The sequence below is a fragment of the Ixodes scapularis genome, unplaced genomic scaffold (genome assembly GCF_016920785.2).
Source record: "Ixodes scapularis isolate PalLabHiFi unplaced genomic scaffold, ASM1692078v2 PGA_scaffold10__122_contigs__length_95168666, whole genome shotgun sequence".
NCBI classification, from domain to species: domain Eukaryota; kingdom Metazoa; phylum Arthropoda; class Arachnida; order Ixodida; family Ixodidae; genus Ixodes; species Ixodes scapularis.
In genome coordinates this window covers 54,135,843-54,155,721 of record NW_024609836.1, presented here as the reverse complement: position 1 = coordinate 54,155,721, position 19,879 = coordinate 54,135,843, and the positions used below count along the sequence as shown (strand labels likewise).

Here is a 19,879-nt window from a genome sequence, read left to right as displayed (position 1 = left end):
CGCAATATTGGTGATGAAAACACTATGGAGCCCAATCACACACGACGACGACGTGAAGTGTATCAAGGTCGAACGACTAGCCAGCACACTTTTCAAGGATTTCTGACTGCGCAGTTGCTTCAGTGCACACTTGAGGGACCAAATAAACCGGCCGTAATTGTATATATATATATATATATATATATATATATATATATATATATATATATATATATATTTACATTCCTATGCACTTTTCGTCGTCCTACGCAACAGTATTTTCCTATATATATATATATATATATATAAATGCTATCTGCTGATAATTATAGTCAGACAGCATCCGGTATCGCACGCAAGTGCAATTCGATTTTATAAACCTAATGAGTTTTCTTAGGTCTACCATGTTCCAAATAATGACAACATAAGAATCGTATTATTGTGCAAATGATTCAAACAGTTGCAGACGACGTACTTCTGTCATTCCGTGTGCGTTCGTCAGGCGTTCGTCGTCTAGAGCAGGCATCTCGAGATGTTTCGAGGACATGAAATTGCTGTCGCAACTATTTCAGAAACAGCCGATATTCGGCCAAATTCTGTTGTGATAAGTGGGAAATCTAGGCTTCCTATATCCATTCTTTTTAGAAGTTTAAACGTCGTCCCTTTTTTGACCGATCGTCCCTTCAGAGCGAAATCAAGTCCAATGTATTTTTCCGTAACAAAGCCCCTAGCAACGGTTTGTTTAGAGCAGTCACGCCACACGTGCGGGGTCAAAGTACAATGCAGCACTAAAATACACATTTGGTGAAAAGTTTATATTTCTCTGTGCTGGCGCCAATTTTTCGTCATATTTGAGGGCCAGCCTTGGGATATATCTAGCACCCTATATACGATGGACATCGTAGACTTATATTATACGGAACTCACCATAAATTCTGCGTAGAAGCCCAACTCCCGATGAACAGTGCAATTCCCAATCGGGAGAAAACAAACATGAACAAAAAAAAAAAAGAGTCATCTTCACGAAACCCTTAAACTACAATATAGTTGAAGAAACCTTACTACCCTGTCATAAGCTATTCAATTTAATTGAGCGTAGCCTGTAGTATGAAATATATTCAGTGTTAATGGCCTGTCTAAGTCGTTTTATGAAGTGGACAGGGTAGTTGGATTTCAACGTTTGTTTCCAAGGTATGTTAATACAAATTAACAGACCATATATTTCTTTCAATTTAAGACCTTTTAAAACTAAACATTTCTGCTAAGAACCATATGCGTACAACATGGTTACATTTAACAGGCAATTGATAGTAGGGTACGAGAGAGCGTCCGTGCACACGGTGTATGGGCGAGACGATTTCCGTACGTGAAAAAGACTTCGATTCAGTTCTGCAAACAAAAACCCAATGTAACATGGTCCCTTATGAACCTGTATGGAGTGGATGCGCCTCTAGCACTCCTGTTTTTGTTGCAACACGACGTTGCGTTGGCGTGGCAATTGATAGGGATCAAAAAGTGGACGGATTCCGACGTTTAAGGAGAATCTGGGGCCATGTCTGGGAGAAAGTACTTGTTTTCCTTTGCCTCTCTGACGGTATTTATTTTTGCAGTCAGCATCACCCGGACAACAAACGCTGAGTCACTCACATGTTCAAGCCTACGCGGCGTCTGATATTTCGTAGATGAAAGCCACGTGCTATCTACGAAGAGTTGCAACTACACATGTTCAGAATGCTTAACGCTACCCAATATACAAAGAAAGCGAAACGCCGTGGTCGATTATTGGAATGATCTCTTAGCCCAAAAATGCATCGTTTACTTGCCATTCCCATGTAGGCAATGGACTTTCTGAAGTCACAGTCCATAAATATACCTAGATTAAAGTTACATTTGCTAAGACATAGTTAAGCCGAAGGTTGTGAACATCCTTTACGCGTTCAGGTGGTTTTTCTTTTCTTTTTTTTTGTTAAGGCATGGTGCAGCAGTGAAACGCTTATAGAAACTTTTCAAAAATATTTGGCTAAAATCACTATTCGCTTCGAATTTGCATCCAATTCACAATCCACTAGTCGCGTATGCCTAGAAACGTGCATCATAACGCCAGTTCTTTCGTTATGTTATTTATTGTATATTGTCATCAGCGGAATTACTATTCATAGTTCCCTGCTTCATGTCTGCGTAAAAAACGAAACAATTCCTTTACGTTATCGTGTGCAGAGTGATCCGATCAGATCTATATCATTTTCATTTATCTTCTGCCATGTGTGAGTATGTCGAAGATCCTCCTATGCACTTTATTGTATGTCTATTGAGTTCTCGGTGTCAAAATTATCTTGTAATATCATAAATAGTAAAATATTCCACTTAAAAATGATATATATTTATTCACCCTTTACTTATTCTTAAGTTTTTGCTCCAGTTTTCATTTTTGTATTTAAATGCCTATTTAAGTATATTTATATATATATATTTAACCATGCACACAATATGTACACCAAACGTTTTCCTTGCGTGATGAAGAATTTAATTCAGTTCTGTAAACTAAACCGCATAACCCATACAAAAATGGTCTATGGACGTCTATGGAAAATCCTATGGAAAGCTATCACCCTCTATGGTCCTCTATGGTCAGCCATAAAAACCCATAAAACTAGCTATAGCCGGCTATAGCAAATTCTATGTCACGAAAGCTAAAGATCTGCGACCATTACATTTTCTTTAGGCGGCTATAGAATATTGTATATTCCTGAAGCTATAGCCCCGAGGCTATTAAATTTTCTGTAGCCCGCTATAGCAAATTCTATGTCACAAAGGCTAAAGACTTGCGACCATTAATTTTCTTTAGGCGGCTATAGAAGATTGTATATACATGGAGCTATAGACCAGAGGCTATTAAATTTTCTGTAGCCAGCTATAGACAACTGTACTACCCCAAATCTTTAGAACCGCAGCCATTAAATGTTCTGTAGCCAGCTATAGACAAATGTACAACCTCGAAGCTTTAGACTTGCAGCCATTAAATGTTCTGTAGCCAGCTATAGACAACTGTACAACCTCAAAGCTTTAGAACCACAGCCATTACATTTTCTGTAGCCGGCTATAAAAATCTGTATAACTTTGATGCTGAGACCAGCAACCATTCAGCTTTCTGCAGCCGGCTATACAAGTTTGTACGTCCCCAATGCTATAGAACCACGACTATTAACTTTCTGTAAACAGCTATAGAAAAGTGTACATCCCCAAAGCTATAGACCCGTGACAATTCTATTTGCTGTGGACGGCTATACAAGGTGTTCAAAATCAAGTCTAAAATATTTATATAAAAATGTCAAAACTGGCGCGCAAAATTCGTTTTTGCGCCTATGTTATGCTCACAGGCTGACACAAATTGCGAGTATAATTACAGCCGTCAATTATCCAAACATAAACACTGGTTCAGTTTTTATGATGCTATAGATACTCTCGATTAAAGCTGCTTTGGTTACCCATAATAAATCATACACCACCAAAGCTATAAGCCCTCAAGCATATAAAAGCTAGTGGTAAAATATCTTGAGACCAATCTTCGGCCACGCTTTAGTTGTCTATACAAACCCACATATACCGTTTGAGGAATATAGACACTCAAGAATCAGATAAGAGATAAGCTGGTTCTCCCAATAGAAGCAGGTTAAATAATTATAAAATAAACTTTGCAATGTACTCTTAGTGTTTGTTTTTTTTTTATCATCACAAAAAAAAAGAAGGTAATAAAAAAAAGGTAGTGTGAGAAGTATGACCTATCCTGGAACCAAGGCAAATTTAGCTACTGCATGTAATGATACTCAGAAGGCTTGATGCTGTCATTGTTTTCTGATTTTATTGAACATATTTTTTTACACCAATCCACACTCAAATACATTAAAAAAAAACACTTTTACAAACAGATTTTACCAATATAAAATTGCACAACCTTTCTCTTTCCTTAAAAAAACACAATGAAAGATGAGGATTAAAGGTGAACAGGAAAATGCTGCAAAAACAAGCATCTGAGAAGGATAAAATTAAGTTTGATTCAAACACAGATACTGAACACACAGATACTCCACCACACAAACCCAGTCAGAAGCTGTTTCTCTTTGTGGTAGCAGATGAATTAACAGAATGAAATTAAATTTATAGCATACACATATTGTTTCTCTAAACCCCAACTGATTTATTTGTTAAATACACATAAACTCACCCAAGCCACAAAGAAATGATGTAAAAGATGTTGTTCAGACATCACCTAAACAACAAGGACAAATGTAACTGTATGCGGATTTTTAGATGTTACTGAAAATAAATTTTATACTGAACCAGGATCCCAAATATATATATGGAACCACTTCCCTAAACAAATATAAAGTGCAGTGAGAAAAAATCTCAACAATGAAAGCAAGCCAAGATGTAAAGAATGACACACACTGATATGAAGGTAGTCAAAGCAAGCTATACTTATTTTCCCCTTAACAAAAAAAAAGCAAATTTCTAATAGAAAAACAAAGCTTTTCACATATGAAATGTGTAGTTTGAGAAAAAAACTGATCTTAAATGAGCATACTGTATTTTTTGGACTAAGGTCCTTGCCCGGTGTATAGTCAGCAAGGGTCAATTTCAGCTAAAAATTTTTTTTCCCTTTTATAGTGTGCACTCAATGTGTATTACGCAGGGCCCAATTTCGGCTAACCATGTTTACCCCTAGATAATTCAGACCTAGTCGTTAGTTCGCTCGTTGAGGCATCACAACCATGGTCGAAGAAAGACCGTTGGTAGTCAATATTGTGCTCAAACTTTTTAACAACCAAAGCATGGGCAACCAAAGCCAGACCCACAAGTTCTTTTTGAGGCAACTTGCTTGTCGCCAGTCATCCACAAGGGCATTGACGACAAGAGAAACACAGTGCCAGCATGACAGGCACTAAGTTTTCCTCATTGTATGTACATTTTCCCACACAATGTGAAATACCAACGTTTAAACATGTGTAGTCGGATGACTATAGTCGTGAAAATACAGTACAAATACCTGAATTCCCTATTTAAGTTAGTAATGCTCCATAAGAAAACAAGCTTTTTCCATTGCAATTTTTAGATCTTAACGTGAAAATAAGTATACAGTCGCCGACCGTTTTTTCGGACTCCGATAATTCAAACTTGTTCAATATTTTGGACCTAAGGGAGGAACCGTGACTTACCCCATGAAAATAGTGCATATTCACGACCAAAGTTTCGGACAACTTGAAGTCCGAAAGTTTGATTATTCGGACAAAATCGTCCCGAACGATCAGCGGGAAACACCACCGGGAAGCGGCCATTTTGATTTCTATGTTGGCTGCAAATGAATTGACTTGGTTTGGCAGCGCTACTTGAGTACTCCTGAGTCCTATCGCTACGTGATGCTATGCTAGCACTTTTTTTTTTTTTTTCATTTAGCTGCACGTCATTATCATCCTCATTATCATTTTGCTTTGTTTCCTTCCATCCCTTCGCGCCTCCACCCCACTTTCGCGTCGCCAGTCGTCATTTTGCGCTCGTGCATTTGCGCCTCTCTTCTCGTTCGGAGAAAGCTGGCTTGGACGTCATGGCCCCATCTGTTGTTCTACCGCCGCGATGAGTCGTTAAGAAGCACAGAAAGTACTCGTTTGTAACGCTAGAAAAGAAAGCAGCGATTCTCAAGCTAACAGAAAGTTGCCAAACGCAAACGGAGGCGTAACCTAAAACAAAGCATGCAGGCGTAACCTGAAGCAAGGCACTATTTACGACTTTTTTAAGCCCACTTGGAAGTAATAAAGGCAAGTTTTTCAACCTCCTGATTTTTCGGCGTGCTCTATTATTTATACAATTTTACGGTCCCTGCAAAGTCCGAATAATCGGTCGGCGACTGTAGTGACAAACTCTACATGGCATCTGTACAAAAAATGCACTAAATTAGTTCAATAATCAATGTTCTTGTATAGAGGTGAAGCATACATCTGGCCGTGCACAACAAATGCAACACACTTGTGACTTACGCACTGAATGTCTACGATTCGGTAATGGAACTCAGTATCCAGCATGTGCATGCGTGCAAACGTAGGGCTAAACTTGACTACTCTGGCTTTCACATTCCGCAGGAAAAAATACACGGTCCTTTCACAGTCGCAGCTTGACATACACACACCACACATGACTAGCACACATTCAATGATGCCAAATGAGCCATCATCAAGATAAACAACAGAGTTTATACGACTGCACTTATCCAAGGAGTGGGCAATGTACCTTGTTCCCTGAATCAGCACTTTCTTGTACTTCATAACTGTACATGTGGACATGCCCATGCTCCTGATGCAGTCCACCTCCACAGACACAAGCTTTCGCGACCCAGTACCAATGGTGACTGCACCGACATGATTTTGAACATTAAACAGTCTCTTGTAACCTCGAGTGAGGCTTTCGAAAACTTGAAAAATTTCTGGTTTGCCAACGAAAGCACTATGCGAGTTCGCTAAGGAAGGCAAGAACTGACAAAGCAGTAGCTTTCTGCAGATTTGCTGGGGCACATATTGGGTTCCATGGAAACTCTTTTTTATAACACCGTTCATGTTTTCAAATGGAAATGAAGAAAAGCCCCACAATGGACCCCACTGTCGCACGCTGTCACACAGATGTAAAATCAAGTGCATGTTGTATGTCATTTGAGCAATTCCATACAGGTTCTGGTACTCTTTAACGAACAGTAAAACCTCAGCTTCAATAGTGGCGAGTCTATCAAGTGCCACTACATCAGCCAGGAGTGCATGCATTATGCTACTAAGCCTACACCAGTTTCGAAAGTATTGTGCAGGCAGCAGGCCATTCAGAACAAATGGAGAGTAGTACAGAAGCCACGCCCTCCATTCTGTGGCTTTCCAGAACTTACGCTGGCACAGTGAACGTGGCAGGCGCGAGAACTCGTAGGGCGGGGTTACATTCTTTAGACGAGCATCGATCACCGACAGCTTTTTTCCCAGGTGAAAGCTCTTACGCGAGTGGGCACCTTTGAACCAAAGGTTCGTGGTGGCCCTAACCACACCCAGACAGACTGCATGCATGTAGTCGACCACGGTGTTGTTGGTAATGCTAAAATATAGCATTAGCGACAACACCGTGGTCCCAAGCACACCATGTGACAGTGACTTTGCATCTCTCTCAAAGTCCTCATCCGTTCTCTTTCTGACCTTCCTCACCTCATACGCACGAGCATGGCCTCTTCCTTGCGGAATGACATGGCCTGGGTGGAAGCACCAAGGACACCCATACTCCCCATTAAATTGGGTCTGGTTGTGTAACATACACCTTGCCACAGTATCAACAGTGCACGGACCGGGATAGGCCTTGGTCAAATGGCTAACACCATCGCTGTCGACCCAACTAAATCCATTGGTGCTAAGGTCATTCATTTCTTGAACAAATGGCACCAAGAAGCACTGCATGTTTGGCTTGTTTGGCCCAAACCACAAACCTGCCAGGAGAATGTTGTTCATTCTTTCTTTAAACGGGAGTTCATTTACCATCAACTCTAGTGGCCATACACTATAAGCTGAGGATTTAAAAATTGGCACCCCGTCAGTGTTCCATGTCAGCGTGACATCATCAGGGCCCAGCGGCAGCTGATTATAAGCAGGGCTCTGAGTGATGTCACTGACGTCAAACATCAGGCCGGGCTTCTCAGGCAAGGGGCCTTTGTTGGCAAGGAGGTTGCAGAGCTCAGCCTTCCAGTCTAAGCTCAGAAAGTATGAGCCTCCACGCAACAGGACCTTTGCTGAGTGCTCGGCACCACACACACAATCTAGCTTATCGGTTTCTCCGACTCCAATGTAGCTAGTACATGTAGGGCAATAGAAGTGAGTCGTGAGGGGCTGCTCTTGTTTTGTGAAGTATTTTTCAAAGAGATACTTTGTCGCAGGTAGTTGGCTGCCTTCTGGAAGATGGTACTGTAGCAGTTTCAAGAGGCTCTCCGTTGCCTCTTTGGAGCCATGGTGTCGCAAGACGTGAGCCATGAGCAAAAGGAGGCTCTCCTCGTGGGTCACCAGAGCCCCAGGAAACAAGGGCTGCATCTGGGGGAACAAAATGCCTTCTGCATTACACAGTGTTCTGAAATCAATCATGTTGCACTATGCAAAAAACAGACCTACATTTTTTACAAAATATTAGCCTCTAATATTCAAAAACCGATGTATTTTGTTTCATCTGTAGCCTCCCAAAATATGTATATAAGAAAACATGGAATAATATAAAATTAAAAGTTCCTCAGCATTAGGTTATGCATCGACTTAAAAGTCAAAGCTTAACAATAGTTACCAAGAAACTGCAATCCTAGGGTGTCTAAAGCAGCTCCGGGCAGTCCCTTTATTCTTTTAGCTCCCATTCTCGCCAAACCGATAAAACAATTGTTAGGAAATACACACCGAATCACTTCAATATTTATTCAAATTTTACAAGGGTTCATTCAGTTTTTCACTCAGTTTTACTTGGTTTTGAAGCAAGACCTACTCTGTTTTGAGCGGGTCTAGACTTCAAAATTTTGTCTTCACCATGTTCCACTATTAGTCAAAAGCTCACTACAATAAAATATCTTTTAATTAATGCAACAAAATTATGTTTGCTCTCGTGCAATGTCAGAAGTGTTGCTTCAAGCATCCACGATGCTCCGTGAATGGACTTCATTGGTCATGTTGAGGAATGCTATGAATTCAAGCTTCGACTGTGCTCAACAAACACTCTGAGGCAACGCCTGTTGCACCATGGTAGCCCGAGCTCTAGCTGAGGCTACACAATTGCAAAGACAGATGTCGAAGCGCATGCACTTTCTATACACCAACTCATGTTTACAAACAAACCGGAGCACCCCTAGAGGACGCCACCGGCGCCGCGCATGGACGGTGGACGGTGGGCAAGAAGCCCGCCGTTGCCCATAAACAAACCGTTGAGTTGCGTTGTTTTCGGCGTAGGTGGGGAGTCCCTGTGCTTTTTTTCGCGTTAGAATTGTTGATTCTACGTCCTCCTAACAATGTCCGACTACTTGAGCGGCTTCAGCAAAATTAACGAGGCAAAACGTTGCGTGAATAATGTGACTTGCGGCGATTCATTTCACGCGGACGCCGCAGAATGGGCGCTAAAGCCTGACTCGCAGAATGAGATTCTGCTCGCCATTTTCAGTCGCGACGTCGCTCGGGCTCCAAAAAAGCCTGGACCGTAGCTGAGATGGTGGACGTCGATACTGAAAACCGCAAGTAGAATCGGGCATTACAAATTGGTGATGGCCACTGGTAACAATGATCAACATCTTCTTGTATCTACTGTTTATACTTTGCCTACTTACCCCAACCAACCTTTAAGAGTGTTTTGAGGCCTGCACTTAGTTGTTATTGCAATTACCGGGTCAACATTTGGTTTACGGGCCGCTGTCGTTTGAATGAGCTGACGACAAAAAGCAGACAAGCTTGAAAGAGCAGACGACAGTTCGAACGCTTGCGCAATGGAGTGCGGGCAAGAAGCACCGTGTCCCGCGTCAACAAACCATTGGAATGTCACGTTGTCGGCGTCTGTGCGAGTCTGCATACTCTGTTTCGCGTTGGAATTGTCTATTCTACGTCCTAATAGCAATGTCTTACCACTTTAATCGCCTGAGCGAAATTATCAAGGCTCATTACACCGCCAAACTTTGTGTAAATCATTTGTTGTGCGGCGATTCATTTGCATGAACGCCGCAGAATGAGCGCCAAAACCATGATGAGATTCTTCTAGATATTTTCGGTCGCGACATCGCTCGTGCTGCAAAAGTGTAGAAGGTAGCGGCGATGATCGAAGTCGATACTGAAATTCGGAAGTGAGAACAGACCAAGCGTAACAAGTCGGTGATGGCCACTGGTACCAATGATCAACATCTTGTATCTACTCTTTACACCGGGCCTACTTAAGTCTTTTTGAGGCCTGCAATTACTTCTTATTGCAATCACCGGGTCAAAGTTTGGTCTACAGGCCGTTTTTGTTTGAACGAGCAGACGACAAAAAGCAAGCTCGAAAGAGCAGACAAAAGTTTGAACGATCACGCTGCCGTGTGAATTTAAAGACGCACTAAACCCGCGGGTGGCCCGGACAACTTGGCGGTTTTCTCTCATTCATGTTGGAACAAAACAAATACATCTGGCGACCACAAAGTGTGGCCCGCACAGGCAATCGTAGTTCGACAGCGTCTGGCTTACCCTTTTCACGGCTACTATCCACATACTCGGACGAACGGAGCGGGCAGAAACACATGAAAACTCATTTTCAAACCATTCTAGACTTTTTTGGTACAGCCCCCGTCGCAGCATTTTGATGAGAACGCAGGTTTTTTTGTCTGGTTTGTGCGAAAAGAACACAAGAATGCATGTCTCGCACGGCGACTTCTGTCCACTGCAATAGACCGGAAGTGCGACCGACGCGCCACCACAGCGGCGTGACGTAGGAGAGTTGAGTTCGTGTATACAATAGCTGCGTTTGATTTACTTGCACCTTCTGCACCAGTGCAGAAAAGTGTAGGGCAGTGTAGGTTGTATCTCAATACACATACCGGAAGTGGACTGCCCCACACTTTTCTGGACCGGTGCAGGAGGTGCAAGTAAAACGAACGCAGCTACAGTTCACTCTCAAGGGGGCATGCTGATCTTTAACTTCCTTATTTTTCATGTATCATGCTGGCATATAATATAATGGTGTATTTCTCAGTGGTGACCTCAAATATGCAATTAGTTTTCAGATGACTTTACTAGATCCTGAGTTATCAATAAATTTGTAATTTTAATTAGGTCCTCCTTACGGGTTGTTAGCGTAAAATTCTTCAGAATATATCAGACATTTTTCAAGAATTGCATTCACCAAGACATGTTTTGTGCAGTGATGCTATTTTAAGCCTGATGTAATGAAAATTACATTGGTAAAAAAACATTTGCAATCAAGTTGCACAAAATGGGAGGCTATATGTTTTTGAGACTAATTAATTAAAATTATTGTATGACATATAAAGCAATGAAAATAGCATCACCGCACAAAGCATGTCTTGGTGAATGCAATTCTACAAAAAAATCTGATATATTCTGAAGAATTTTATGCTAACGACCCGTAAGAAGGACCTTGTTAAAATTAAAATGTATTGATAACTCAGGATCTAGTAAGGCTACCTGAAAACTAATTGCGTATTTGAAATCATCACTGAGATATACAACAGTATACTAAACTTCAACACAATAGAAAGAAAATAAAAAAAAATGAAGTTAAAAACCAGCCATTAAAGGGGCGATGCAACGACATTAAATTCGAAAGAAGTTGCAGTTTTAAATATTTACATTGTTCATCTCACCGAAAGGAACGGAGAAACCGCATCATTCTTTGGAAATATCGCGATTCCGTTGCGTAATAGCAAAGAAAGGAATGGGAATATTTTGCGATTCGCAGCTGTGTGGTGGCGGCCACGGGAACTAAGGCACGACGCACAATGGGTATGATGCAACAGGTTGGCAAGATGTGCCATTTAGTGCCCAATCTAATGCCCTATTTGATAAATATTGTCTTTTCAACATGAGTAAACACGACAAAAACCTCAAGTCATTGAGAAAGTTGTCCTATATTCAGCTTTAGTGGCGCCATGTTCTCTTTTGCAAAGCAGTTCGTGCTTTTAAAGCGGTGGCCTTACAGGTGAAACTTTGTAGGGACTTCGGTGTTAGTGCTTGTTGTTGTTGACGTCATCGTCTTTGTCGTCGCACTAGAGATGGGTAAAGCTGTCTTTTCTCTCGTCAATGCGGGCACGACCGAACACGCAGAAGGAAAAGATGAAGAGAGAGATCTGAGAATTAGCGTGAGGATAAGCCGGCCGAGGTTTTGTTGCTTTTTGAAACTTGTTCTCCAGTGTTTTAAAAGATTGTTCAATTTAGAATGAAAAGAAAGCTAATGCAATTGTCTGGCTGTACAAGCAGAGCATAACAGTCCTAACTTCACCTTTTACTGGGCACTTGTGGCAGTTGTAGATGGCATTCGCAATGCCAATAACTAAGCCCTTTTTTCCTAATCTCTTCTCGGCTGCGTCCTCAGGTACACGACGGCAACATTTGGCCCACGTTGCATGAACATGACACAGCTACCGCTTTCACTTCTTTGCAAATTGAGGGCGAAAAGGCGTGCATAGGGCTCTGCTTGCATAGTCGAAGTATTGCGTTCATTTTCATCTCACTTTAACAAAATCAATGCCTTAAAACGCTCCGAACCAGCCTTCACGCATCGACTATCACTGCAGTGGAACGGGCTTCTGGTGGGTGCTAGCATAGGTATATTGTTTAGGAGACATAACAGTACCCAGGATAAAGGAAATAAAAAAAATGAACATCTTACTAGTTTTGTGATGTGGAGTAACAGTTCATACATACAACACACTTTATGTTACAGACTAAATAGCAAAAAAGAAACATACCATTGGGTCTTGTTGGGGTGAATCCCCGCACGTTGGACCTGAAACAGCAGGTTGTGGAGGTTGTCTCGTAGGAGTGTTCTGCTCAAAGGTGACAGGACCAGCTTTTAATGCAGGATTTGCAGTGCCTCCCAAATCATCTCCTTGCCATCCTGCAAGGCTCGTGGAGGCTGGCAACAGGGCAGGCTCAGGACTTGCTGTTGGTTCAGGGGCTTCAGCAAGCATCTCGGCATTAGCTGACCTGTAAATAAATTGACCATTTTCACTATCAATGGTGAAGCTATCAGTAACTTGCATAGTGGCCGACGTAAACGAGAGCTGCAAGCACTTTTAGGGCATTGTAAAGGCACCTACTCATGTTTACACAAACTGAAGCACCCATAGCGCAGTCGCGCAGGTGCGACAGGTTGTTGACAGAAGTATGGCATCCTATTTCAGCAAACCATCATGATGTGCTATAGCTGACATCAAAATGAGCCGTGAAGTGAAGTGAAGTGGTCAAAGCGATATGAACAAGGCTCATTAAACAATAAAAATATGGGTGGTATGGCAAACGGAGGCTCGCACAGCATGGGTGGCACAGAGCAAGTGCTAGTGAGTCAGTAATGGCCATGAGATAGAGTGGGCAATGCCATGTCACCTTGCATCTGCTGTTTAAATTTTGCCGATTTATATCCACCCACAAGCTCACAAGTCTTTGAAGGCCTGCAGTTAATGTGTTTTGCAACCAGGGTTTGAATGTGAAGATGCTCAGAACATAGAGTGTTCCAAATCAGCTACTGGTGTTCGTATGCTCATGATAAAATATCCAAAATATTTTTCACTACAACCAGTAGGTCTGCATGAATTCAGTGAATTAAGTGAAGAGCTTTGGACAGAGGGGGTCCTAGTCTGACAATTACCACTTCATTTTTGTGGCCTTTCCTCACATTTTCCTAAAAAACAGGGATACAGGATACACTTTTGTAGGAGGTAGTTTTGTCACCTCATAGTTCTTATGGTGCACCCCTAGTCTACTAAACTCTGTGGCATTTTGACTAGAATGCAAGTTTCTAATAGTCTTGTCAAAACAGAAAGGTAATGCCTAGCCTTCCCAATTTTTTTTACTTAACATAAATTGAAGGTGCCCAAAACACTACCACTGAGGCACAATGTAGAAGAGTATGTTGGTATATGTCGGATGGTAACTATGTGATAAGAAAACTGCCACAAAAAGTTAAATATACCAAATGCATCAGCAGCAAGTGGAGGCTACGACCACTTTGTTTCCTTGCTTCAATCCCAATATTATAATTCAGCTTGTAGGAAAAAAATTTTACGATGAAACAATCATGCTTAGGTTACATGATTGTGCCATTTGGAAGTCATAAAATGCAAAATGAAGTAATAAAAAAATATACTGTCAAGACCGGTTATAACTAAGTCAACAGGAATCAGAACTCGCTTCACTATATCGGCTTCTTCGTTATATCTGAACTCATACAAATAACATGAAAAAAAAAAAGGGAACACGGGCTGTCACTGGCACATGTTTATCGAGCCTGCAGAAAGCGGTCGAGGCTTCCCTGCACGCATCCTCTGCTAGATAGGAGCTGCTTTTCGCCAACTACGAGAAGCTACGATTGAAAAAAGATCCTGCTACGTACGAATGGTGTTGACCGCTGCGACGGCCACCTCGGAGGACGCCGGCGGTGGACAGAATTTTTTTGTTTATGTGCACTCCGTCGAGGATGGCACGCTTTTGATTCACAGAGGTTGCCTTCGTTTTTACCGTCAAGGTGCCGGCAGTGCCGTGACTCTCCATCGTTGAGTCGCCATGGTTTACAAAATCGGTACTTGAGCGAAGTAGAGTTTCACGCAAGAGCAACCTCACCGACTAGACGCAGACACGGATCACGAAGCAAACAAAGAAGCGCACACGGCGCTGAGTTCGCACTCAAGCTTGTCTGTTGTCAGTATAGAGAGCCTAGATTTAAGAGATGAGGCAACTGCTCGATCGAGGTCACGTGGTTTGTGGGGCCCATTTGCAAAAAGAGCTGCAGCATACAAGCAGTCAAAACTCAAAAGCGTTCACCTTCTGCAAACGTGTCCGCCTCTGCTGCCACATGACAATCAAATGCAGGCGTACTTACTGCTCCCTCTCTTAAATCTAGGCTCTCTCCGTCATCTCTGCCGGTACGTTGTCGCTAGCGCTGCGCCTCTATCGGCATGTCACGACGGCTTCTCCGCGTGCGATGCAGTTAAGCAGCTTCCCAAGCAAGGAGCGGGGAGCAGACGACGTTGCAATGACTGCCGCCGGTGGCCTTTCCAGCATCTTCAGCAGCCTGTTCTGGGTGGCTTCTTGACCGTGGCAGTAAAGTGCAGCGGTCCGAGACTTAAGGCTCTGTTACACTCCGACGTAACGCGTGCGCGCGTGCGAGCGCGTCACAGCGACGTCACGTCGGCGAAAACCCGACGCTCTATACTCCGGTGTCGTGGCGTAACCGGCGCGACCGGCGGCGTTCGACGCAGCCTGACCGCCTCGACGCCAAAATGGAGCATGCCTTATTCCGCGCCGGCCGCGCCGGCCGCGCCGGACCAGGATGCATCACGCGCTGGCTCCGGCAGCCTTTGCGGCGAATACGAGCAATAGCAGACGACGGGAGCACCACTCCGTGTGGCGGCCCGTTTAAAGAATCGGACGTCTCGGTCGTCCAAAAGCCGATCGAGGGAATTCGTCCTCACCCGAGTGTCTACGACTCGAGGAAGCTTGAGTACCGTAGACCGTGCGCTTGTCAAAGATGTACCGCATGTACATTGACCGCCTCCGCTTGCGGCGCAGGCGGTGCACCAACAGTGCAAGCCCGAGTTTTCGTCGTGCAAGGTACGTCCTCGCCATCGCTCGAACTCGGCGCTCAACAAGCGCGAGAATTCTCGTCTGCTATTGGAAACGAAAAGGAACCGGAAATGGCGCAACCTCGCAGGAAACGTGCCCTCGTAGTCAGATTCTGCGCATGCGCCACGCCGGCGGCCCACCGACGCGCAGCCGCGTTAGTCGCCAGGGCCGCCAGAGTATAAAGAGGGCAAATTTCTGACGCGCGCGGCGTGACTGACGTGACGTAGCCGACTTCGGCCAGCGTTCGCTTGCGCACGCGTTACGTCGGAGTATAACAGAGCCTTTAGTAAACTCAGAATTTTATTATTTTTTTAAATTATCACAAAATTTCTTTTTGCTATATCCACGGGAGCCGCTCAACTTCCTTCGCTAAAAACAGACAAAAATGCATTGAAAAAGTGCAAACGGGAATGGGAAATCGTGATCACTTCGCTGTAGCCACTCTTTTGTTATTATTGACTTTGTTATAACCGGTCTCGATAATATACCCAAGAGCAGTTGAAGCTAGAACAAACCTACAAGGCAACTATCTCGTCTCAGAGAGTAGGTGCAACCATAAAATGCTCTGCGGGTATGGGGAAAGAGGGGGGAAGGGGTAGGTTAGCAGCAAAATGAAGTTCAAGTAATGTGAAAATGTTGTCTGACTGATGGTAATCTGGATCCCTCTCTCTGCTTCCGAGTGTTGACAAGAAACTACAGCCGTCATGGTTGGCCCTCACTTTCTAATAATGACATGTATACCGAATGGTTTTGTGACAAGCTGATTTGTAACTCGCACTTAGGCCGCCTGGCCCCCTTTTTCTTTTCTCCCTCTTCACGGAAATCTGTCACTTGGCACGTGGCGCTATAGTCCGTTGCAACTAAAGAAGGAAGGGTAAGGAAAAGGAAAGTAGGGGAGCGGGAAGCAGACAGAAGGCTAAAGAGAGAAAGGTTTCACCCTCTCTTCTCCAGCGCTCCATCTGCTTTCTCCTCTCTGGCTATCGTTACCCTCATCCTACCTTCTTGAGTTGAAACAGACTATAGACGATCCTGGGGGGCAAGCCTGTACAGTTGTGTGGTATGGGCTACACAAGCTTGTACAATTGCTAGTACCCTAGCCTTATGTTAACACATAGCCTTACAAGGTCGCATAAGAGGTTTTTCTCATGCCGCAGGGAGCTGAGCACAGGGGCCGAGTGAGCATCATTTATTCATAAGCCCTCACACGTTTCTAATGAACAAATAATTAACTGGTGAGGCACACAACTGCACAAGATGTGCGGACAAGGACTCCACCAGTGCACCCAAACAGGCTCAGAAAGCGTTCGGTGGTGGCTTAGAGGGCTGTTGCACTGCCCCTTAAGCGGCTTGTCGCTCTCAGCTCTGTATGGCATGACACTTCCTGGCAAAACAATACCAACTTTGTTTCTCCTAAGCTTCAGGGAGTCACCACGAGGTGTGCTAAGTGGCACTGATGCATTTGTCGTCTTTGGAGGCAGTGAGTATATCTGCGCAAGTGTACCTGCCAGCCCGTAGGTACTTCCCAAAACGAGGCAGGTATACTTCCCGACACTGAGGTTGACAAAACAAGTGTCGATAAAATGTGGGCCGCTTAACCCTATATTGACCGCGCCATAGGCTATCGACTTCTGGTGATCGATGGCTGCCGAGCGCCGTCAAGAAATTAAACTTAGTGCGGAGAATTAATTATGTTACACAATCTTGTGGATGGCCGAAGAACTCAAGTTTCAGTTTCGACGTACACTTAAGCTTTATCACAAGCTGGTAGGCTGTCGAAGATAGTAATAGGAAAGGTGCTGTCACTTGTCTAACATGGCCAACTGCTTGCATCAGTCTTCGTAACAAAGATGGCATTATTTACAGTATTCAACTGTATTATGGCATATGTTTTAGGCCAAGACCTTTGGGGATACTTTGAATAATGTTATAAGTGTTGCTAACTGATGGTTGTTGGTAAGCATCCCTATAATTTCTAAGGCTGTCCGAGACGGCGTGGACGCTTTACGTTCCCAACAAGGTGCACAAAAAATCCAAATATGAGGGAACTGTAATCGAGGCCATGACAAACCAAGGTAGAACACAAGGAAAGCATTCTGCTAGAAATGTGAGGTTGAGGCGTACTACCTGTGTTCCACCAATGTAAGCATTCCTTCGTTGAAAAGCACACGATTTACAGAAGCTAACTGTCCGACGAACCGAAAATAGACAATGTCAGTTAGAGTGCATAGAGTACACTACCTTTCAGACGTAACAGTCGTGGGTGTGGGGCACATTTTCTATATTCTGAATTTTTCTTATTTGTTGTTTAATTTGACATAGCTGTAGAAATTTCGGCGTTTATATGCCTTCTGAACATAAAACTGTACTTTCAAAATTTGCAAATCTTTTTTTTAAACATTATATTAACCTGTCTTTTTAAAAAAAATCTAATTGGCCACGTTTTCATGTGTCATATTGCTCCATACACAACTTAGTTAGCTAAATAAAAGCTTTTGCACGGATCCTTTAAATATTGCTACTTTTCCCATGATCAGGAAAGAGCTAAACGTGTGTCAGAGAAAAGCTGATGTTCCAATTAAATGTTTCTCAATAAAATGCTACGGGCCCCATTTTTTAATGTGAAACATTTTTTGGCTCTACATTTGGTTTTCAGTGAAGTCGCGTCGTAACCTCGCAACAGCTGATTGGTTGACAAAAGCCATGTGGTTGTAGCCATGGAGCCATGGAAACGGCTCAAACTAGACCCTTCACTAAAGGGGGAGCAAGGCCAAAAAGTGATCTTCCTCCCAAGTACTGATTGTGCCCGATGCTGCTTGGCTTCGGTGATCAGACGAGAACTAGCGTTTTTAGCATGGTATGGCAAAGGATAATGAGAGCAGGACTGAAGGAAAATGCAATGATTAAAACTTAAGCTTGCTTCAGACGGGGCAATTTCTCCCAGCAACTCGACGTTGCAACACCAGCAACACGGGCCGCCCACACTCACACGCAGCAACCAATTGCAATGATTTGCAATCATCATCACTAAATTTTACTTTTCGTTCACTAGTCAAACACACAGTTGCACCCTATAAACACGTTTCTATACCTTTAATGCCATTGAGAATAGTAGCTCATCTTTCTGAAATGGTTTATTCTCAAAAACGGTTGACTCCAAACACTAACGAAGTCTTTACTTGTCATCACCACCGGTATGGACTTTCACGCAAAAATACTGCATCCCTGATTGGCTGCTCTCGCTTCAAACTTCTCCAAGTTCTCCGAGTCGCTCGTCCATTTCAAGCCAGACGCAATCTGAGGAATTCGTGTTGCACCAGGGAAAGCTAGGGAACTCGCCAGCAACACCGAAATTGCTGGGAAAGTTGCCCAGTATGTGTCCTCTTTTTTGCTCTGTTTTTTTCTTGTGCACTTTTTACTTTATCATGAACCGGTACCAACTAGCTCAGCTTTCAATCCTGATGCTTAGAAATGACCCTATCCCAAAATTACACCCTCTTTAAGCAAATCTAGAAATCCTGCACAGTAATGTGTGCGAAAGACACCATCAAGGTGGCAAAGCTATTGTATAATGCTGCCTACACCCTCATGTGGGGAAGTACAAGCTCCGCCGCAGGGATGGGCAGCTACCAAAGAGGTGCGGCAAGGCTAATGTATCATTGAGTTGCCTTCTTTTGTACAATTTTGAACAAGAAAAAGTGAACTATATTTAAGCGATCGGCTTTCCATTTTTAGCGTCTTTTGCAGACACAGCTGTGCAGCATTTCCAACTCTGCTTGAAGAGGGAGTAATTTCGGGATGTGTCTATAAGGACACCTGACTGGCAGTTGTGGCAATATGTTTCACATAACTGCCCAACAATTGCCTACAATTTTCCATACATTTTTCCCTGTGGCTGTGACACCATGTCTTTGCATATATGTACAGATAGAAAATAATTACCTGGCCGAGTCATTCAGCACCAGATGCTGCTGTTTGTAGCGATGTGCTGAACGCCTGGGGACACTACCAGTGTCAGATTGGAGGTACATCTTGTACGCCCCCACCTGCTCCATCTAAAACAAAAATCAGGGTTATTTGCACATAATGAATGCACAAAAGAATCATACATATGAAAGACCAGCCCACACGCTCAAAAACATTAGCTGCGTTCGATTTACTTACACCTCCTGCACAGGTGCAGAAAAGTGTAGGGCGGTGTACTTCCGGCCACATCTGAATACAGATGCCGGAAGTAGACTGAATACACATGCCGGAAGTAGACTGCCCTACACTTTTCTGCAGCGGTGCAGGAGGTGTAGGTCAATCGAACGCAGCTAACGCTTCAAGAGCAATGCGATATGCACTATGTAGTGCAGCTCCACCAGAAGTTGCTATATGCACGACAGCACGGAGAGCTCATGCCATTTGGGTCACCCTTTTCGGATATCATGTGTCCTCTTGCCCGCATTCACACCGCTCCGCGGCGACAGCCTGCGGCTGCTCATTACAAAACTATAAACCCACTTGGCCCCCCTCGAACACGCCGCTTGGAGGCGTCCAGCCGA

The 19,879-nt window shown here is 43.5% G+C and overlaps 1 protein-coding gene across 1 annotated transcript; it reads right to left on the bottom strand.

Moving 5' to 3' along the window:
* Positions 1-7,414: 7,414 nt before the first annotated feature.
* On the bottom strand, positions 7,415-19,363 carry LOC115325530. The gene is made up of 4 exons (XM_040220052.1): positions 19,275-19,363; positions 12,464-12,701; positions 7,530-8,075; positions 7,415-7,480 (listed from the first exon to the last, which is right to left on the bottom strand). Exons 1-4 carry the CDS (start codon positions 19,361-19,363, stop codon positions 7,415-7,417), a joined length of 939 nt encoding a protein of 312 aa, XP_040075986.1.
* Between the last annotated feature and the right edge of the window lie 516 nt (positions 19,364-19,879).

Bases quoted from the DNA above. Each gene is read 5' to 3' on its own strand.
- LOC115325530 (XM_040220052.1), bottom strand. From the start codon at position 19,363: ATGTACCTCCAATCTGACACTGGTAGTGTCCCCAGGCGTTCAGCACAT. The intron at 12,702-19,274 runs GTAATTATTTTC...ATTTATTTACAG, and splicing joins GTGCTGAATGACTCGGCCAG to GTCAGCTAATGCCGAGATGC. The intron at 7,481-7,529 runs GTAAATGAACTC...TTCTCCTGGCAG, and splicing joins TATGGCCACTAGAGTTGATG to GTTTGTGGTTTGGGCCAAAC.